Consider the following 15,546-nt stretch of genomic DNA (forward strand, 5'->3'; position numbering starts at 1 on the left):
CACGTTATCAAATTATGATAAATTGGTCCACCACGCCCTGTTTTTTCAGGGTGTATTCATTTGGTATTATAGATGTCAATATTCTATTCTATAAAATCACACAAACTTAAAAGAAATATTTTTATTTAGGAAAAAAGAATACACGTGTTATATTTTGGGAAGGGTGTACTCTCTCCATTTCGATGAATGAGACGCTCACGCTATCCTAAATCCAACTTTGACCGTAAATTACATCAATAATATATATATTTTGAATTAAAAATGGTGCATTGAAAAGTCTTTCGAATATGAATTTTATTGTATAAGTTTTATGAGAAAATGCATACAAGTGGTTGGTCTAATTTCTAGTCAAAGTTGTTTTTTGGCATACCCGAGCAACTTACTCATTGAAATGGAGGGAGTAGTACACACTAAACCTATATTATTATGAGGCATATAGCCGAAGTTGGAATAAGAATTGATTTTTGTCGAGGATGTGTTACTGCTTGTGGGTTTTATTGTTAAGTTTCAGCATGTGCCAAATTGCTGAAGGGTTCGTGTTGGTTGCCGGCAATAATGTACATGGTCGAAAACACATCTAACTTAGTTGTCGCGACAATACATGGTTGAGAACATAGTTAACTAGTTTTGTTCACTCAATTTAGACGTGTGAGTGCATGCAGGTCAGCGGTGGGCCCTTTCGCCTATGACAGTGTATGAGTTAGGACTTGGGAGCTACGGTATATTACTAGGGGCATGGCAATAGAAACACCTTGGCATCACGAGTGAGAGGTCGGGAGGAGAATGGAATAGTGAGATGAGGATGTACACATATACACTAGAAACAGCTTGAACCCTGAGTTTTTGCGATGCTACTTGACATCATACTTACCATGTAGCTTCGTCGTTGTAGTTAACCGAGTCCTATGATTTCTACATAAGAGCATCCCATATACTCCCTCCGTCCCAAAATAAGTGTCTTAAGCTTAATACAACTTTATACTAGAGCTAGTATAAAGTTGAGACATTCATTTTGGGATGGAGGGAGTAGCACACATGCATGCCTCACGGGTCGAAATGGATTGAAAGCTCATTCGACAGGCAATGACGTACATAGTGCGAGATTTGACGACTTTCGTGCATTGTGACATTGAGAGGGATCGTAGGTGCCAAATTTTGATATACCAAGAGTGTTTCATTCCTTGCACCTCGTCCTCTTGGCTAGATGACGATGATCTTGACTTCCTCAAGATGGACCACCTTCTTGTTTGCGTTGGCTTGATGAAGACTAGTTGATTGCTCCCCCATACACAACATGGGTGAGCCGCTCTTCAGTATATCTTCACAAGTCCATTGCCACCACAATGGACGGCAAGCTTCAAGCATGATATCTTCGTGTTGATCCACTTGAACTTGCACACCGCAATCTTGATGATGATCACCACTTGACTTCATCCTTCGTGGTTTGTATGAGATCTTCCTTGTGACAGCCCGGTGCCGACGTTCCAGAAGATTCCCCTTCTATTCCATTTTCGTCGTGTGTCTTATTTTATTTGTCGCATCATCATCACATCATGCGCATCATCAGCATTGCATCGGCAACCCGTTGCCGCCAGTTTTCAAAAACTTGCATCCGTTGTTAGTTGCCGGTTCTCGTCGTTGTTCGTTCTGAGCCCGTTCACACACGCACGCGCCCACGGCTTCGTCAAATCCTTGTTTTTCAAAGTGTGCGTAAAACTTTCTCTGATTGGGTTGAGATTTGACGTGCGGTCTTATTTTAATATAGGTAGGCCGTCTGTTAAATTTCGTTGCGATCGGAGTCCATCTGGTAACCGAGCGGTCGACCGTAGCGGCACCGTATTCGGTCTATCGTCGAACATGTTCCGGTGTTTTAAGAATACGTTGCCGGGTGCCGTTTTCCCTCTCATCTCCGCCTAGCCCCTCTGCACAGTGCTTCGTCCCTACGCGTAGCCTAGACCGAAACCTCCCGAAAACCCGAACCGGGTGCTCGTGACCGTTGGGTCCGGATCAACCCCGTTTTACCGCAAACTGTCATCGGTTTGTCCATTGGAATCCCTAGCCTAATCTTCTCGGCCACCCGATCTAAATCGGAGGGTCCAGATGCCCCTATACCTAACCCACTAGCTATATATATAGAGCCAACCCTAAAATATAGGAGGAATGTCCCATCCACCTCCCAGCCGCCGCCACCCCTTGTCCCATCTCCCTCCTCGGGATTGGCCCAGATCCAATCCAGCTCCTCCTCCCCTCGTTGTTCCGTCAGGAGCCAGCTCCTCTGTTGACCAGCGAGCCACCGGACTCCATCAACAGCGTCGTGTGTCTCCCCTGCACCCGAGCAGCAGCAGGTCGTCCCCATGCCCTGCTCCCCTCTCCTTTCCTCTTCCTCCTCTCTCTTCCTCTACCATAACTCTCTCTCTATTCTCTATAGTTAGAAAGTGGTAGCAGCGCATGGAGTTTCAGTCGAGCAAGGACCCGATGCCGACACAACAGCGCCTGGATCCAGCAGGAACCGGGCCGCGACAAGCTCCTCTGCCCGAGCCGGCGACCAACCAGCAGCAGCTCCCGCTGCACCCTGCTACCCCGGCCTCCAGCGCGACCCCGACGGACACGCACCGGGTCGCCTCCCTCTCTTTCTCCAGTCTCGTTCTCTAGTAACTCCTCTCTCTTTCTTCTCTGCAGACCACCATAACCGCCAGCTCGAGGAGGCAACCGCCGGCCTCTCATCATTGGTGAGGTGAGCCAGCCCCTCTGCCCTGCGCTCCTTTCCTCCTTCCCTCTCTCTTATCTCTTTCCTCTTTTCCCCTGTTCTTCCTCTCTTTTGCAGGAGCAGCAGCAGCAGCCATGGGAGCCTGGTGAGCTCGAGTCCATCTTGCCGCTGTTGGGAATCGGCTTCCCTCGGATGGATCCGTGACCCAGCGCCTCCATGGCCGTGCCGGACCCTCACCCCCTCTGCCCGCGCCATCCCCGGCCACCTAGCGTCGCCCCGAGCACAGCCACGGCCGCACCGTTCCTGCAGGTTCAGTCACATACCCTGTTTCAGATGCAGTTTTGTTCAGGTTCAGATTCAGCGTGGTTGTGTGCTCATCTACAGAAGAAACCCATTTTTATCACGAACCCATCTTAGCCCAGCTGGTCACGACATCGCGTCTCCACCCAGTAGACCCAGGATCAAATCCCATTGCCTCCAGTATATATTTTTCCAGTGGTTTTGCGTTGTCACTTGTCAGCTTTCAATGTTATGTTTTAAAGACCGATGCACATCTCTATCACAAGGTCAGAGATAGCCCACTGGTGACCCTATTACTTTTTCTTCGTTTTGCATACCCAAGCACGTGGGCACAAAGCTCCCAGTAGCTGCAACCGAGTGCACAGATTCGGTCCATACTTTTTTTTATTTAACTTGCGATTTTATTTATTTTCAGAAAATTGCATTGTTTCTCAAAGGAGCGTAGTTTCTAAACCGTGCAGCGGATCGGAGTGAGTTATATATGGTTTTTGACTAGAATTATGCGTAGAGTAATATTTTCCAACTCTCATGCATGTTTAAGGTTGTTAACGTGTTGTTTGTGTCGGTTTGCGTGTCGACGTGTTGAAAACGGTTTAGGTCGTAACTATTTGTCCGTAGCTCCGTTGGAGATGTGTCATATATGTAAATGGACCAGAACGACGAGTAGAATCACGTGAACCACTTTGTTTTGCCGTTTAACAAACCTAAAATGTGATTAGGACAAATCTGGACAGAATTAAGATTTAACACGTGGGGTCATTTCGGAGATGCTATATGTCGTTTCCAGTCTCATTTAAAATGCCTAGATAGGTAGTTTAATTTGTGCTTCACCCCTTGCCATGTTAACAACATTTTAAATATTGTCGTGTAAATTAACGGGAGTGAACTAAACAATTAAATGTGGATTTTCATCGATATGCAACCCGTTGCATATCGAGCTTCACTTAATGTGTAGTGTTTGATTGTTGTGATTGTCATGCCTTGCATTAGACCGTTCATGCATCATGTGTGTCTTGCATCGTGTGGTGTATATCGTGTGTTGATGCTTGTTTCCGGTTTCCTCCGTCTCGATAGAGTTCCGCAAGCGTGTCGGATGTGAGGACCGTTCGACTACGTCGGTTCGTCTGCTTCACAGAGTCACTCTTCTTCCAAGCGGGATCTCAAGCAAGATGACCATTTCCCCAGATACCATTACTATCATTGCCATGCTAGTTATTTCGATGCTATCGATTATGTCTCGTTGCCTACCACAAGTTAAATCTCAGCCTCTCAACAATGCCATGATTACCTTCAACCTGTTCGACCTAGCAAACCACTGATTGGCCATGTTACTGCTTGCTTAATCATGTTGTTAGCGTTGCTAGTTGCACGTGTAGTTGCTTCCATGTGATAACATGGGTTCCTTTCCATATCACCATATTTAAATGCTATTTAATTTAATGGACCTATATACTTGGTAAAAGGTGGAAGGCTCGGCCTTTCAGGCCTGGTGTTTTGTTCCACCTTTGCCCCCTTAGTTTTTGGCTACCGGTGTTATGTTCCATAAATGAGCGCTCCTAACACGATCGGGGTTGTTATGGGGACCCCCTTGATAATTCGTTTTAGATTAAATCTGGTCTGGCAAGGCCCAACTTTGGTACTACATTTGCCTAATAACTAATGAACTGCATAGGGAGTAATTAACCCGAGGAAATTTAATCAACCCCCGGGCCAGTGTTCCTCATGAGTGTTGGTCCAAAACAGAGCAACTTATTAATGCTACCCGGGGCAACTCGGCGTTTGGCGTGGTAACCGCTCATCCGTCGTGTCCTGAGAACGAGGTACGCGACTCCTATCGGGATCGTCGACACGTCGGGCGGCCTTGCTGGATTAGTTTTACCTTTGACGAAATATCTTGTGCATCGGGATTCCGGTGATGCTTTGGGTAATCTCAGAGTTGAGGTTTTCCACTAGGGAATCCGACGAGATCGCGAGCTTCGTGATTGAGGATTTCTATGCGGCTTGTGGTAATTTGTGATGGACTAGTTGGAGCACCCCTGCAGGGTTAAAATCTTTTCGGAAAGCCGTGCCCGCGGTTATGTGGCAACGTGGAAACTTTGTTTAACACTGGTTCTAGATAACTTGAAGTTAACTTAATTAAAATATGCTAACTGTGTGCGTAACCGTGACTGTCTCTTTCGTGAGTTCCTTCTCCGATCGAGGACACGGTGGGGTTATGTCTGGTGTAGGTAGGTGTTTAGGATCATTCGTTTGATCATCAGTAGTTCACGTCCGCTATGCGTAGATCTTCCCCCCTCTTATTTCTTGTACTCGTAAGTTTAGCCACCAAATATATGCCTAGTCGCTGCTGCAACCTCACCACTTAACCATGCCTCACCCAGTAAGCTTTGCTAGTCTTGATACCTTTGGAAATGAGATTGTTGAGTCCCCTGTGGCTCACAGATTACTACAACACCAGTTGTAGGTACAGGTAAAGGTTACTCGACGCGAGCGTGTTGATTGTTCATTTGGAGTTGCTTCTTCTTCTTCTTCTTCATCGATCTAGGATGGGTTCCAGGCCGGCAGCCTGGGATAGCAAGGATGGACGTCGTTCTTCTTTTCTCATTTGTTTTCGTCCGTAGTCGGACCCTGCTCTTACTCTTGATGATTATGTAATGTACTGATGTGACTCTGATGTATCTTGTGGCGAGTGTAAGCCAATTCTATATATATGTCTCTTCTTTTCAGTACATGTACTTGTAACAATATCCATTCTTGCGACACGACGAGATGCACTTCTATCCGTGACGAGGCATTCGTGCCAAATTGAGGATAGGGTCGCATCTTGGACGTGACATTCCTCTAGACGCAAGCCCATGGAGACACAACTAACCCCACATAGAACTCTCACGAAGACCATGGGTTAGTACACAAACACGTAATGGACAATGCTTACCATACCATGGGATCACTTGATCCCTCTCGGTACATCTTGTACGCTTTGTGTGTTGATCATCTTGATTTACTATTTGTCTGAGATCTTGATCAACCTTGTGTCTCTATGACCATTCTTTGGATAATACCTTGAATACCTCGTTGGTCATCATATAAACTCCTTGAACCCAACAGATGGACTTCAAGAAGTGTCTATGGACAAATTCTATAAATATAACTTAAGGCAACCATTAGTACATATGAATTGTCATCAATTACCAAAACCACATATGAAGAAATATGCTCTAACAATAGTGCTTCATGTTATATATCTTGCTACCATGTAGTTCTTTATCTTGCTTAACATAAGTTGTTAGTGCACATAGCTGAGCCTAATATATTTAGGTTTTGTGCTTAAAAAATTAAACTCTAGTTTTATTTTGCATTTGTTTAAGGTTAAACCATATTTTTTTTAAACGCCTATTCACCCCTCCCCCTCTAGGCGACATCCACATTATTTCAACCATCAACATTGAATTCTGTGTAAAGCGTCGTCGGTGGCACCCATCAGTTTACAACACCCACCAGTTCACTTGCATATTGCTAACTTAAAAATGCATAAAAACATTCATGTGCCATTTGAGGCTTCAAAATATGATTTTCAAGATGATTCCCTTTGCTTGGCTGAATGAAGTTATACGAATCGATGTGGACAACTCATAGGTAAAAGATACCTCTAACTTTGCTTATTTCCAACCGTTGAATCCAAAGGTGGCAGTGGGATCATACGTTACAAGCACACCGAACATCATTTTGGCACAGTAACACCGACGAGTTATTATTGTGAACAACCTTATCGAACATTATCTTGGTGAATTTCTTCCTTCGATCCTTGATCCGACAGATCAGTCAGAAATGTGCATGATAAACTTGCCCCTCTAATAGATTGTTCACATCAATTCTTATGTAGTTACGTAGATTCCTGGTTATATGTCCATCAGAATCCGATCGATGACCTTGCAAAAGGGAAAGGCTCAATCACACATGCAGTAAGTTTCACTGCTAACACTGAACAATGCAAATCAGCCCCATCAGAACATCTTCAATCGCCACCCCCTCCGGTTAGCTGGTCAAAATTTAACATTGACGACTACTTTGTCTTTGAAACCGAAGCGACGGAGGCTAGAATGGTCCTTCGGATCACTTGGGGCAGTTGATCTTTAGTTCGGGTCAAAACCTGCTCATGTTCTTCGACACATGAAGCGAAAACCGTTGCATGTATGGAAGGAATTGCTTTGACTCTTCAATGATGCACCACCCCGATAATCTTCAAAACACATTGCTTGGACCTTGTTAACATGCTTAAGGCTTAAGATAAAAAGTTCATTGTCCCAAAGGAAAGTTTGTCTTACTCATATTAGTCATTGTCATGAATACTCCTTCTCTTGATGGAAACACTTTACGCATTCAAAATGTCCTCATCGATAAAAGACAACACGAAAACACCACAAAGTCCAAACATGTACACATTACTCTCACACATATTTACCAGTAATAAAATATGCGTAAATCTTGAAAGCCCGCTGATTGCAATCTTTGATGTTTGACTAGTATACAAAATTCCTCATTGCAAAAACAAAAATAAAACATTGTGAATAATAACATTCTAAACAGTGTCCGGGTGGATCTCTTCCTTGGATCCTTGATCCAACGGCTGTCCGTGGCTAAGGCACCCCTGACTTGGCCTCCTTGCCCACGCACGACCAGCCCGTCGGCGTAAAATCCAAGCAGTCCAGAGAACCGCATCGGGATAGACAGATCCACAGAACAGAAGAAGAAGAAGGGCAGGGGCAGGGGCAGAGGAAACCAAGAAGCGCGGCGAGGGTCGTCGGCGATGGAGGGGTGGGACAAGGGCACGAAGAGCGTGGTGGGCGAGATCCCGCTGCTGTCGACGCGGGCGGGTCCCCGCGACGGCGACGCGTGGCGGCAGCGCCTCAAGGAGGAGTACCGCGCCCTCATCGCCTACACCTCCGTCAACAAGGCCAAGGACAACGACTGGTTCCGCATCTCCGCCGCCAACCCGGAGGGCACCCGCTGGGAGGGCACCTGCTGGTACGTCCACAACCTCCGCCGCTACGAGTTCCCGCTCCAGTTCGACATCCCCGTCGCCTACCCCCAGGTCGCCCCCGAGATCGAGCTCCCCACGCTCGACGGCAAGACCCACAAGGTTCCGCAATCGCGCCTTCTTCCCCCTGCTGCCCGCGTGGGCGGGTTCTTGGTTGTGGATTGTAGGTTCTGATTGTTGGATATGGATGCAGATGTACCGCGGGGGGAAGATCTGCCTCACCGTGCACTTCAAGCCGCTCTGGGCCAAGAACTGCCCGCGGTTCGGGCTCGCGCACGCGCTGTGCCTCGGCCTCGCGCCGTGGCTCGCCGCGGAGGTGCCCATCCTGGTCGATTCGGGCATGGTGAAGCACAAGGACGACGAGGCCGCTCCTGCAGATGCGGCTGCTGCGTCTGGCTCTGCTGCTGCCTCTTAGCCGCAAGAAGGTTACAGTATGTCTTTTTTGTTGTTGCTGACAGTGACAGTTACAGTGTGATGATTGTCAGGGGGATTGAAGGATTGAAAATCCACTCGGTTGTGGACTAATAAGAGCCAGCAATACATATACTCTAGTTGTCATGTTGTACTTGCTGTTCCATATTTTGCTGATGAACTTGGTTGCTGATCAGAACTGTGGTTAGTTTGTCTCACTGATTGGTGTGTGCATCGAAGTAGTATATTTGCATCCAACATTGATTTTCATAACCAAATTTTGAACAAATCAATTGCCTCCGCCCTGCTGGATAGCTTAGGTGGATGCTGTTAATTTAGGATGAAACCTGAAACTTGTGTTGGGTTAACAGAAGTCTGTTTTCTCTCTCGACAAAGAGCAATAGAGCATCAGCAACATCAGGGTGCACAGTTGTCTTTTGAATGCTTTTGCCTTACCTATTCCATCCTAGGAAATATTAAATTATTTAAAGCATTTTAAATAAGAATTGGACCAATTGTTCAATTGCTAGTTTACCTCCTCCAAGTTGTCCGTGTTTTGCTGTGTATTCTATTTTGATTTGTGAAGTTTGGATGTATGATTGTAGCACTGCTACCAGCCTACCAGTGATATTGAATATGTTTTGCTAGAAACCTAAAACTGGTTGAATTGTTGCCTTTGATATCGGCTTGATTTTTTCATGTTTGGAACAGTGGATTGACTTTATGCGTCATTGTGTTAACTTCATCCATTGTTGACGGTATACTTCTTTTTGAAGTAAGAGTGTATTGGACAGTTTACAGAGTCCGCAACTACATAAGGACCAACCTCTGTTGGGACATGCCCCAACCAGAAATTGTTAACAGCGCTCACTCAGCTAACTCAGCTAACTCAGCAAGCTCATGAGCTGCCTGATTATACTCTTTACCAATTTTAGAAACTTCAAACCTATCCGGAGTAGACTCCAGGATGTTGATGTCTCCATTCGTATGCCAGGTTGGAAATCTTTTGGTCTTCTTTCTGGTTGCTGCCACTGCAGCGTAACTATCAGATTCCAATATTATGGTAAACTAGTCTCAGCTTCACAGCCACACACTGTGCATATGTTGTCAATCTTCAACTTCCTTTTGAATTAATTGTTCTCTGCAGCAAGGTTATCACAAGCTACGCTCCAGCCGAATATTCTTACCTTATTTGGCACCGGGGCATTCCAAATAAGCTTCCAAAGAGATCTGGTATCCTCTTACCTTGAACCGGTGCCAGGATTTATCTGTTGGTTGTATTGCCTGTAGTAGGCTAGTTTTATAGCGCTCCTCACCAAGAAAACACCGTTCTTCTCATAGTGCCAAGCTTAGAAATCCTTATTAGAATCATCAGGCGGATGATAATACTACACTGGCATCATGAGGATGGAAGCTCCTCTGAATGGTTTGCACATTCCAACTGTTATCACCTCTATCTACTGACTGACCGACCTGTCTGTGCCTATCATTTGCTAGAAGGTTCATTTCTGTATTAACTGAACCAAATTGCTGTTTACTCCAGCTTTGGAGCACTGACATAGTTGAAGCACACCAACTCATCCCAGGTTTTGACTAGAAGCATCAATGTTCAGGCCACGCAACCTGAATTTCCTCTGAAAAATGTACCATACCTTTTAATACCGCCTTTTGGCCAAATTCACCAGGATGGTGCTATACTGCTATGAAGATGTTCACCTTGCTGTATAATTCTCTCCTGGTATCTTTACGATCAGACTCAGACTCACATTTCTTTTTAGTGTACACCAGCTTTTCAGATAGTATCTTACTATCAGACTCCCCTGTTTTTTCTTTTTGATGACAGTATAGATGCAGATGCTCATATATGGACTCCTTTGTTTCTGGGCTGTACTTTATAGTGATTCTTGGTCTTTTGTTTCTCTGCATATGTGGTTTGGATACAGTGTGAGGTTTGTTTCACGTACCGGTACTTGTGTGTGTGAATGTGTGATGTGCTCGCGTTCTGTGTAGGACGGCGTTCGTGCATCCTGATTCCTGACTAATGTATATTCTATACATGTATATGGTGTACAAACCTATTCAAATCCTTGTTAATATTGTGCTCTTAAACGGGTAATCCAGGGTACCATCCCAAAGGGCATTTCAGAATCATATTACATAAACATGCACATAAAACTTAGTACAGAACCATTAAGGCAGCCATTCCACTGGGTAAAAGTATGAATGCACTTCCCTAAAAAAAGTATGAATGCACTGAACTGACAAAATCATATTCATCCAAAAACCATAACTTTTTACTCACAGTCTAGAACCATAAGTCGCCAAAATTGAGCACCACGCTGAGAAGTAATTTCGCTCGAAAAAAGCACGTCTTCGCTAAGATAGATTCTATAAGAATTGCATTGCACATTTTACTCATAGTTCTTTCAGAAAGAAGAATGACAGAAAAATTTACAACCAGAATAGATGAAAAAATATATATATATCAAATATGAGCTTCATTTCATCCATCTTTTGCATTAGCCACTAAAAGGCATCCCCAACGTGAAACACCAAAACACTCGTAAATATTCAGCCGGGGCGGTCTGGGCACTTTTAGGCCTCCAACACAAGTCATCAAATGTCTGTGAATTGATTTGGACGTCCAAAATCCCGCAAACCATTTCTCTAATTGGGGGAGCTTTGCGGAAATCCGGACGTCGCAACGCCCCACTATTGGACCATGCCCCTCCCACACCCCATGTCTTCCACTTATCAATGAAAATTTGATGATGCCCTAATACCACCTCTAGTTTACTGCCGCCTGCATACATCACCATCACTTCAAGAAAAATACTTCACAAAATCGATTTTCTTTTCTATATTTTGAATCCATTTCTTCAACATCACAAACAGTTGTCCAATAACTGATGTAAGACTGGTCTAACTCATTGGCCTAATTCAGTAGTCCACCATGCATGGTTGAACCTAGATTTGTCCTCAAAATTTTACTCATTTTAAACCCCGAAAAAAGTGATCCAAAAATGGATTTGGCCTAAAGTTTCAGGATATATCCGACCAAAGATTTTACCCACCCAATAGTAAAATCCAGCAAATAAAGCAAAAACGGCTCCCATAGAAAGTACACAATGGAAATGTGCAACCACATAATATGACCCAGAAGATGGAAATGAGTTTTGATGAAGCTAGCAATCTGCAACCACAGTTTCAGTATCATGTAGAGCAATGTCTAGCCCAGAGTTTGCTAGAACTATTCCAGTGAGCCCTCTTTGTCCTCGAAAATTTACACAAGCAAGAATTGTATGCACAGTTTCGATAAAGGTTCGCAAAAACAATGTATTTAAAAAACAGCGTATCCATTTTCAAAAGAAAAGAAAAAACAGCCTATCAGTACACAAGGAAGCATATATGACCCAGAAAATACACAAAGTTTCTCCACAAGGAATCTACTAGCTACCAGTTCACTTTTGGAGCCACAAAGCCTTGATGCATTCCACCATACCAACGAAATCGATAGGAGATTGCATACTGAACATCAGTAATGCCGGTTTCCTCTAAAGGGCGTACCAGAGGAGGAAGCAGAGGAACCAGCAGAGGCAATTGCAGGTGACTCCTCCCTGAACGGCTGTGTGGCCGGATCAGTCACACTTGGCAGTCTCTGTACACTCCCCTTTCCTTCCTTGCGTTGGGGCCTATTTCTTCAATCATGTACTTCCATCCGTCAATAGGCCGTCTTCGACTAAATATGTGAGTTTTGATGAAGCTAGCAATCTGCAACCACAGTTTCAGTGTCATTTTGGAATTTTTGGAGACTTTAACAAAGATTGTTATGTAAGCTGTGACCTGTTGTTTACTGAAAGCAATGCGCCTCTCAAATTCTTGGAGAAGAATGTCCTCTTCGCGCTGTGAGATCTCCCATATGTTACCGTCCTGACCCCTCGAGGTAGTTTCCCAACCATCCGGCTTGGTTTTGATCTCACCAGTGCCTGGAATCTTAGAATCGCCAAAATCAGCGTTGCCTGAATCAAAGATCCTGCATTTCATTTCACGGGCAGAGTACTGTAAGGAAACCATATCTTCTGGAGCACCAAGTATATTAACAAAACCAAGACGTATGAGTGAAGGAAAACACATATGCCTGCCAATCACATGGTATTCCTATCGCAGGGAAATAACTAGCTGATTTTTTTCATTTTAAGTACGGAACACTTCTGCAAGCACTTGAATTGCAGCCGACAAGTTACTATTGGCCATAAAAGCCTAATGGCTGCAGTTGCCTGGTTATGAGGCAATACAAGCAAAGCACAAAAGGCATTGGATAAATAAGATGTCAAGCATGCATTGACTCAACTGACATTTGATGAAGCGAAATAAATTTGATATTTGCTAGATCTAGAATGCAATAAACTACCAGTGTAAATAGTTTGTAAGATCGTGCTGCTGGATTCACCCCCCCCCCCCTCCCCGCACGTTTCCTTTAAAAAATCATCCACTGTGCACCCATCATGGCACCCTCATGTCAACCAAAATCCCTTATTCATAAAGACTATGCCGGCAAGAAAACATAAATAAGCAGAACGCCACAGAGGCTGAGCGCTCATGGTATTCATCCTCATGTACTCATGATGTTGGCCGCCAACAAAACTCACTTTTGTTATTTCACTATTGCAGGGTCGGTAGAAAATCTATGTGCCAGCTCATCACCATGCCAGCCAAACAGCATTGTTATTTCACTATTGCTAACAAGCATGCCATGACAAGTGGCATGACAGAAACTTAGAAATTTTACCAAGATGAATGCCACGACATCCAAAGTCATATTGAACCAGTTTTGATAGTTTGCGGAGGTAAAGTGGGTGGTTTTGGAGTTCATGGTGATATTTGGACTCAAGACATAGTTGAGGGGTGTACTAGGCATCTGCCAATTTTCATGGTAAAATATGCCAGCTTCTGTTCTTCGCAGAGAAGACGAGAATCAGTGAATTCGTTCTTTTTCCACAGGGCACAAGAATTGTGCCTAGAATAGCAACCTTTTATGCACTGAATTAGTTATTTTCCCAAAGGGCGCAAGATTGCAAGTTTGCACTAACTTTTGCAAGAAATTATATGTGCTCTTTTTCAAGATTTTTCACAATGCAGAATGCTTTATTTCTAAGACAGTAGTACATGCTCCCAAGCTCAACTTCGAGTTACCGGTGTAAAAATGGTTATAATCCGTTCCAAACGCATCACATCGTACCAGAATGCATAATCCCACACCCGGTGATGAACAAGCTCGCAGCAAATTTCATGTGAGCATCTCAAGTAGAGCCTTCATCCAAACTTAATTTGAGTGCTGGCCATTGAACAGTCATCACATGCATATTATACAGAATTCAGTCTGATTTATCAAAAAATACAGGTTCCACCAGCAACCCACTGTCATACACCTGCATAGGGCTGCACAAGGCTTTGCTGTCATGGGCCGTGGCCCAGGTGGTCTTGGGCTTGTGTTGGCACCAGAGAGGATAAAAGAATCAGCCACACAGAAGTGAGGCATCGAGCATAATAGAATTGGCTTGCCTTCTTCCTCCTCCGGCTCCTCCCTTCCTCGCACCAGACGAGTGTATCCCCTCTCCTTGATTCTCTCTTGCTGTCTACCTTGATTCTATGCTTTTCCCATCCTGGATTCTCTTCTCTGGATTGTAGTTCATTTGTGAACCTTGGTTTGGTGATTTAATTCATACACCAGGAACACTTGTATCGATGGATTTGGTGTTGTTTGGTATCTATTTGTCACCTCCTGATTAGGGGCGTGACACCCACCAGCAATCAAGAAAGCACAGTTCAAATGGACCTTACTGGTTGAACTTAGTTGTGGTCCTCCCATTTCTCATCACATTAGTTAAGACATTTTACATGATGCAATTGAAATTTGGTACGCTTTCATACCCTTTCTTCATATACATCACACAAACAAAGTAGAAATCAGTGGCATGGACTGAATGGACAAACATTTACAATTTATATAAAAAAGTAGCAATGAGTGGCACAATCTTTTGTATAACAACATCATGCAATGTGTTTGACATTAATACCCCTGAAATTTTCATATTATATATGTTTGTATTGTGGATATAGGTACTCCCTCTGATTCGAATTAATTGGCACAATCTTTTATAGTATAACAACATCGCGCAATGCGTTTTGGACAAAATGGTGTCCAATAATAGTTGGGCATCCCAAAATTTTGTCTCCGTTGTATACTTGCAACACCGTCGTGACTGCTGCAAAATCCAAAACACGCCTTGCAAAACCCTAGTAGATTGTTATACTTTTACTTCCCGCACCGGCGTCGTCGCACATTGGCGCCGCCTTCGATTTCGGCTGCCACCGTCATCTCGCATCCATAGAATACATAAGGATTGACCCGCTTGCTGCATTTGATTGCTTTTGTTACTATTTACCTTTTTGTAAATTATCTTGGTATCAAACAACCTATCAAATTATTTTTACAGCTTTTACCGTGAAACCTTGATGAAAACTATTTGTCAATTTCTTTCACCACTCGTTGGGTTTGTCGCTCTTAATTATAAAAAATGCTTCGATGGATCCCTTATACTTGTGTCTCATCACCCACATTCAAGATCCCAATCGATTTTTACTCCCTCACATTGCATCCCCGCCGTCACCTTCAATAGTCGTCGCCCTATTGGCTTCTAAATCAGGCCAACCACATCGCCCTTCATTGCAGGATCCACCACCCACACTCCCTCATATGTCGATTCCGGCCACGAAGCATCCGATTAGGCTATCGCTCCACCGGGATTTGTTCGTCGTCGTCGGGATCCACTACGAAGACGTCGCCCTCCGTTTAGCGGCGTTCGACGTTGTTTACCCGACGAATTCACCGTCAGGATCACCTGCGAGGGGGGTGGAAGTGACTTGACACCTTCGAGACCCCAGAGCTCGTTGCGTGCGCATATGAAGTTGCAATCATCTGGTATGGCTGGAGAAAGCCGAGCTTGAATTCCCCGTGATGGTCGAAGACGAGGAGTTCCTCGCCCCTCCCATGTGGATCATGTCCTGCAACGAGGAGAAGGCAAACCAC

General features: G+C 44.4%; 2 protein-coding genes across 2 annotated transcripts; one reads left to right on the top strand and one right to left on the bottom strand.

Annotated features, from left to right (window-relative positions):
* Positions 1 to 7,718: 7,718 nt before the first annotated feature.
* Positions 7,719 to 8,674, top strand: LOC123449589 (ubiquitin-fold modifier-conjugating enzyme 1). Its single transcript, XM_045126864.1, has 2 exons — positions 7,719 to 8,147; positions 8,239 to 8,674. The coding sequence occupies exons 1-2, from the start codon at positions 7,815 to 7,817 to the stop codon at positions 8,458 to 8,460; spliced, it is 555 nt and encodes a 184-aa protein (XP_044982799.1). The 5' UTR covers positions 7,719 to 7,814; the 3' UTR covers positions 8,461 to 8,674.
* A 3,098-nt stretch (positions 8,675 to 11,772) lies between these two features.
* LOC123449590 (protein GAMETE CELL DEFECTIVE 1, mitochondrial) lies at positions 11,773 to 12,545 on the bottom strand. The gene is given in 3 exon segments (XM_045126865.1): positions 11,773 to 12,134; positions 12,137 to 12,227; positions 12,300 to 12,545. Coding segments are annotated over 3 exon segments (465 nt in total). The 5' UTR covers positions 12,531 to 12,545; the 3' UTR covers positions 11,773 to 11,991.
* Positions 12,546 to 15,546: the final 3,001 nt, after the last annotated feature.

Source organism: Hordeum vulgare, chromosome 4H, assembly GCF_904849725.1.
Source record: "Hordeum vulgare subsp. vulgare chromosome 4H, MorexV3_pseudomolecules_assembly, whole genome shotgun sequence".
In the NCBI taxonomy this organism is placed as follows: domain Eukaryota; kingdom Viridiplantae; phylum Streptophyta; class Magnoliopsida; order Poales; family Poaceae; genus Hordeum; species Hordeum vulgare.

Bases quoted from the DNA above. Each gene is read 5' to 3' on its own strand.
- LOC123449589 (XM_045126864.1), top strand. From the start codon at position 7,815: ATGGAGGGGTGGGACAAGGGCACGAAGAGCGTGGTGGGCGAGATCCCG. The intron at 8,148-8,238 runs GTTCCGCAATCG...ATATGGATGCAG, and splicing joins TCGACGGCAAGACCCACAAG to ATGTACCGCGGGGGGAAGAT.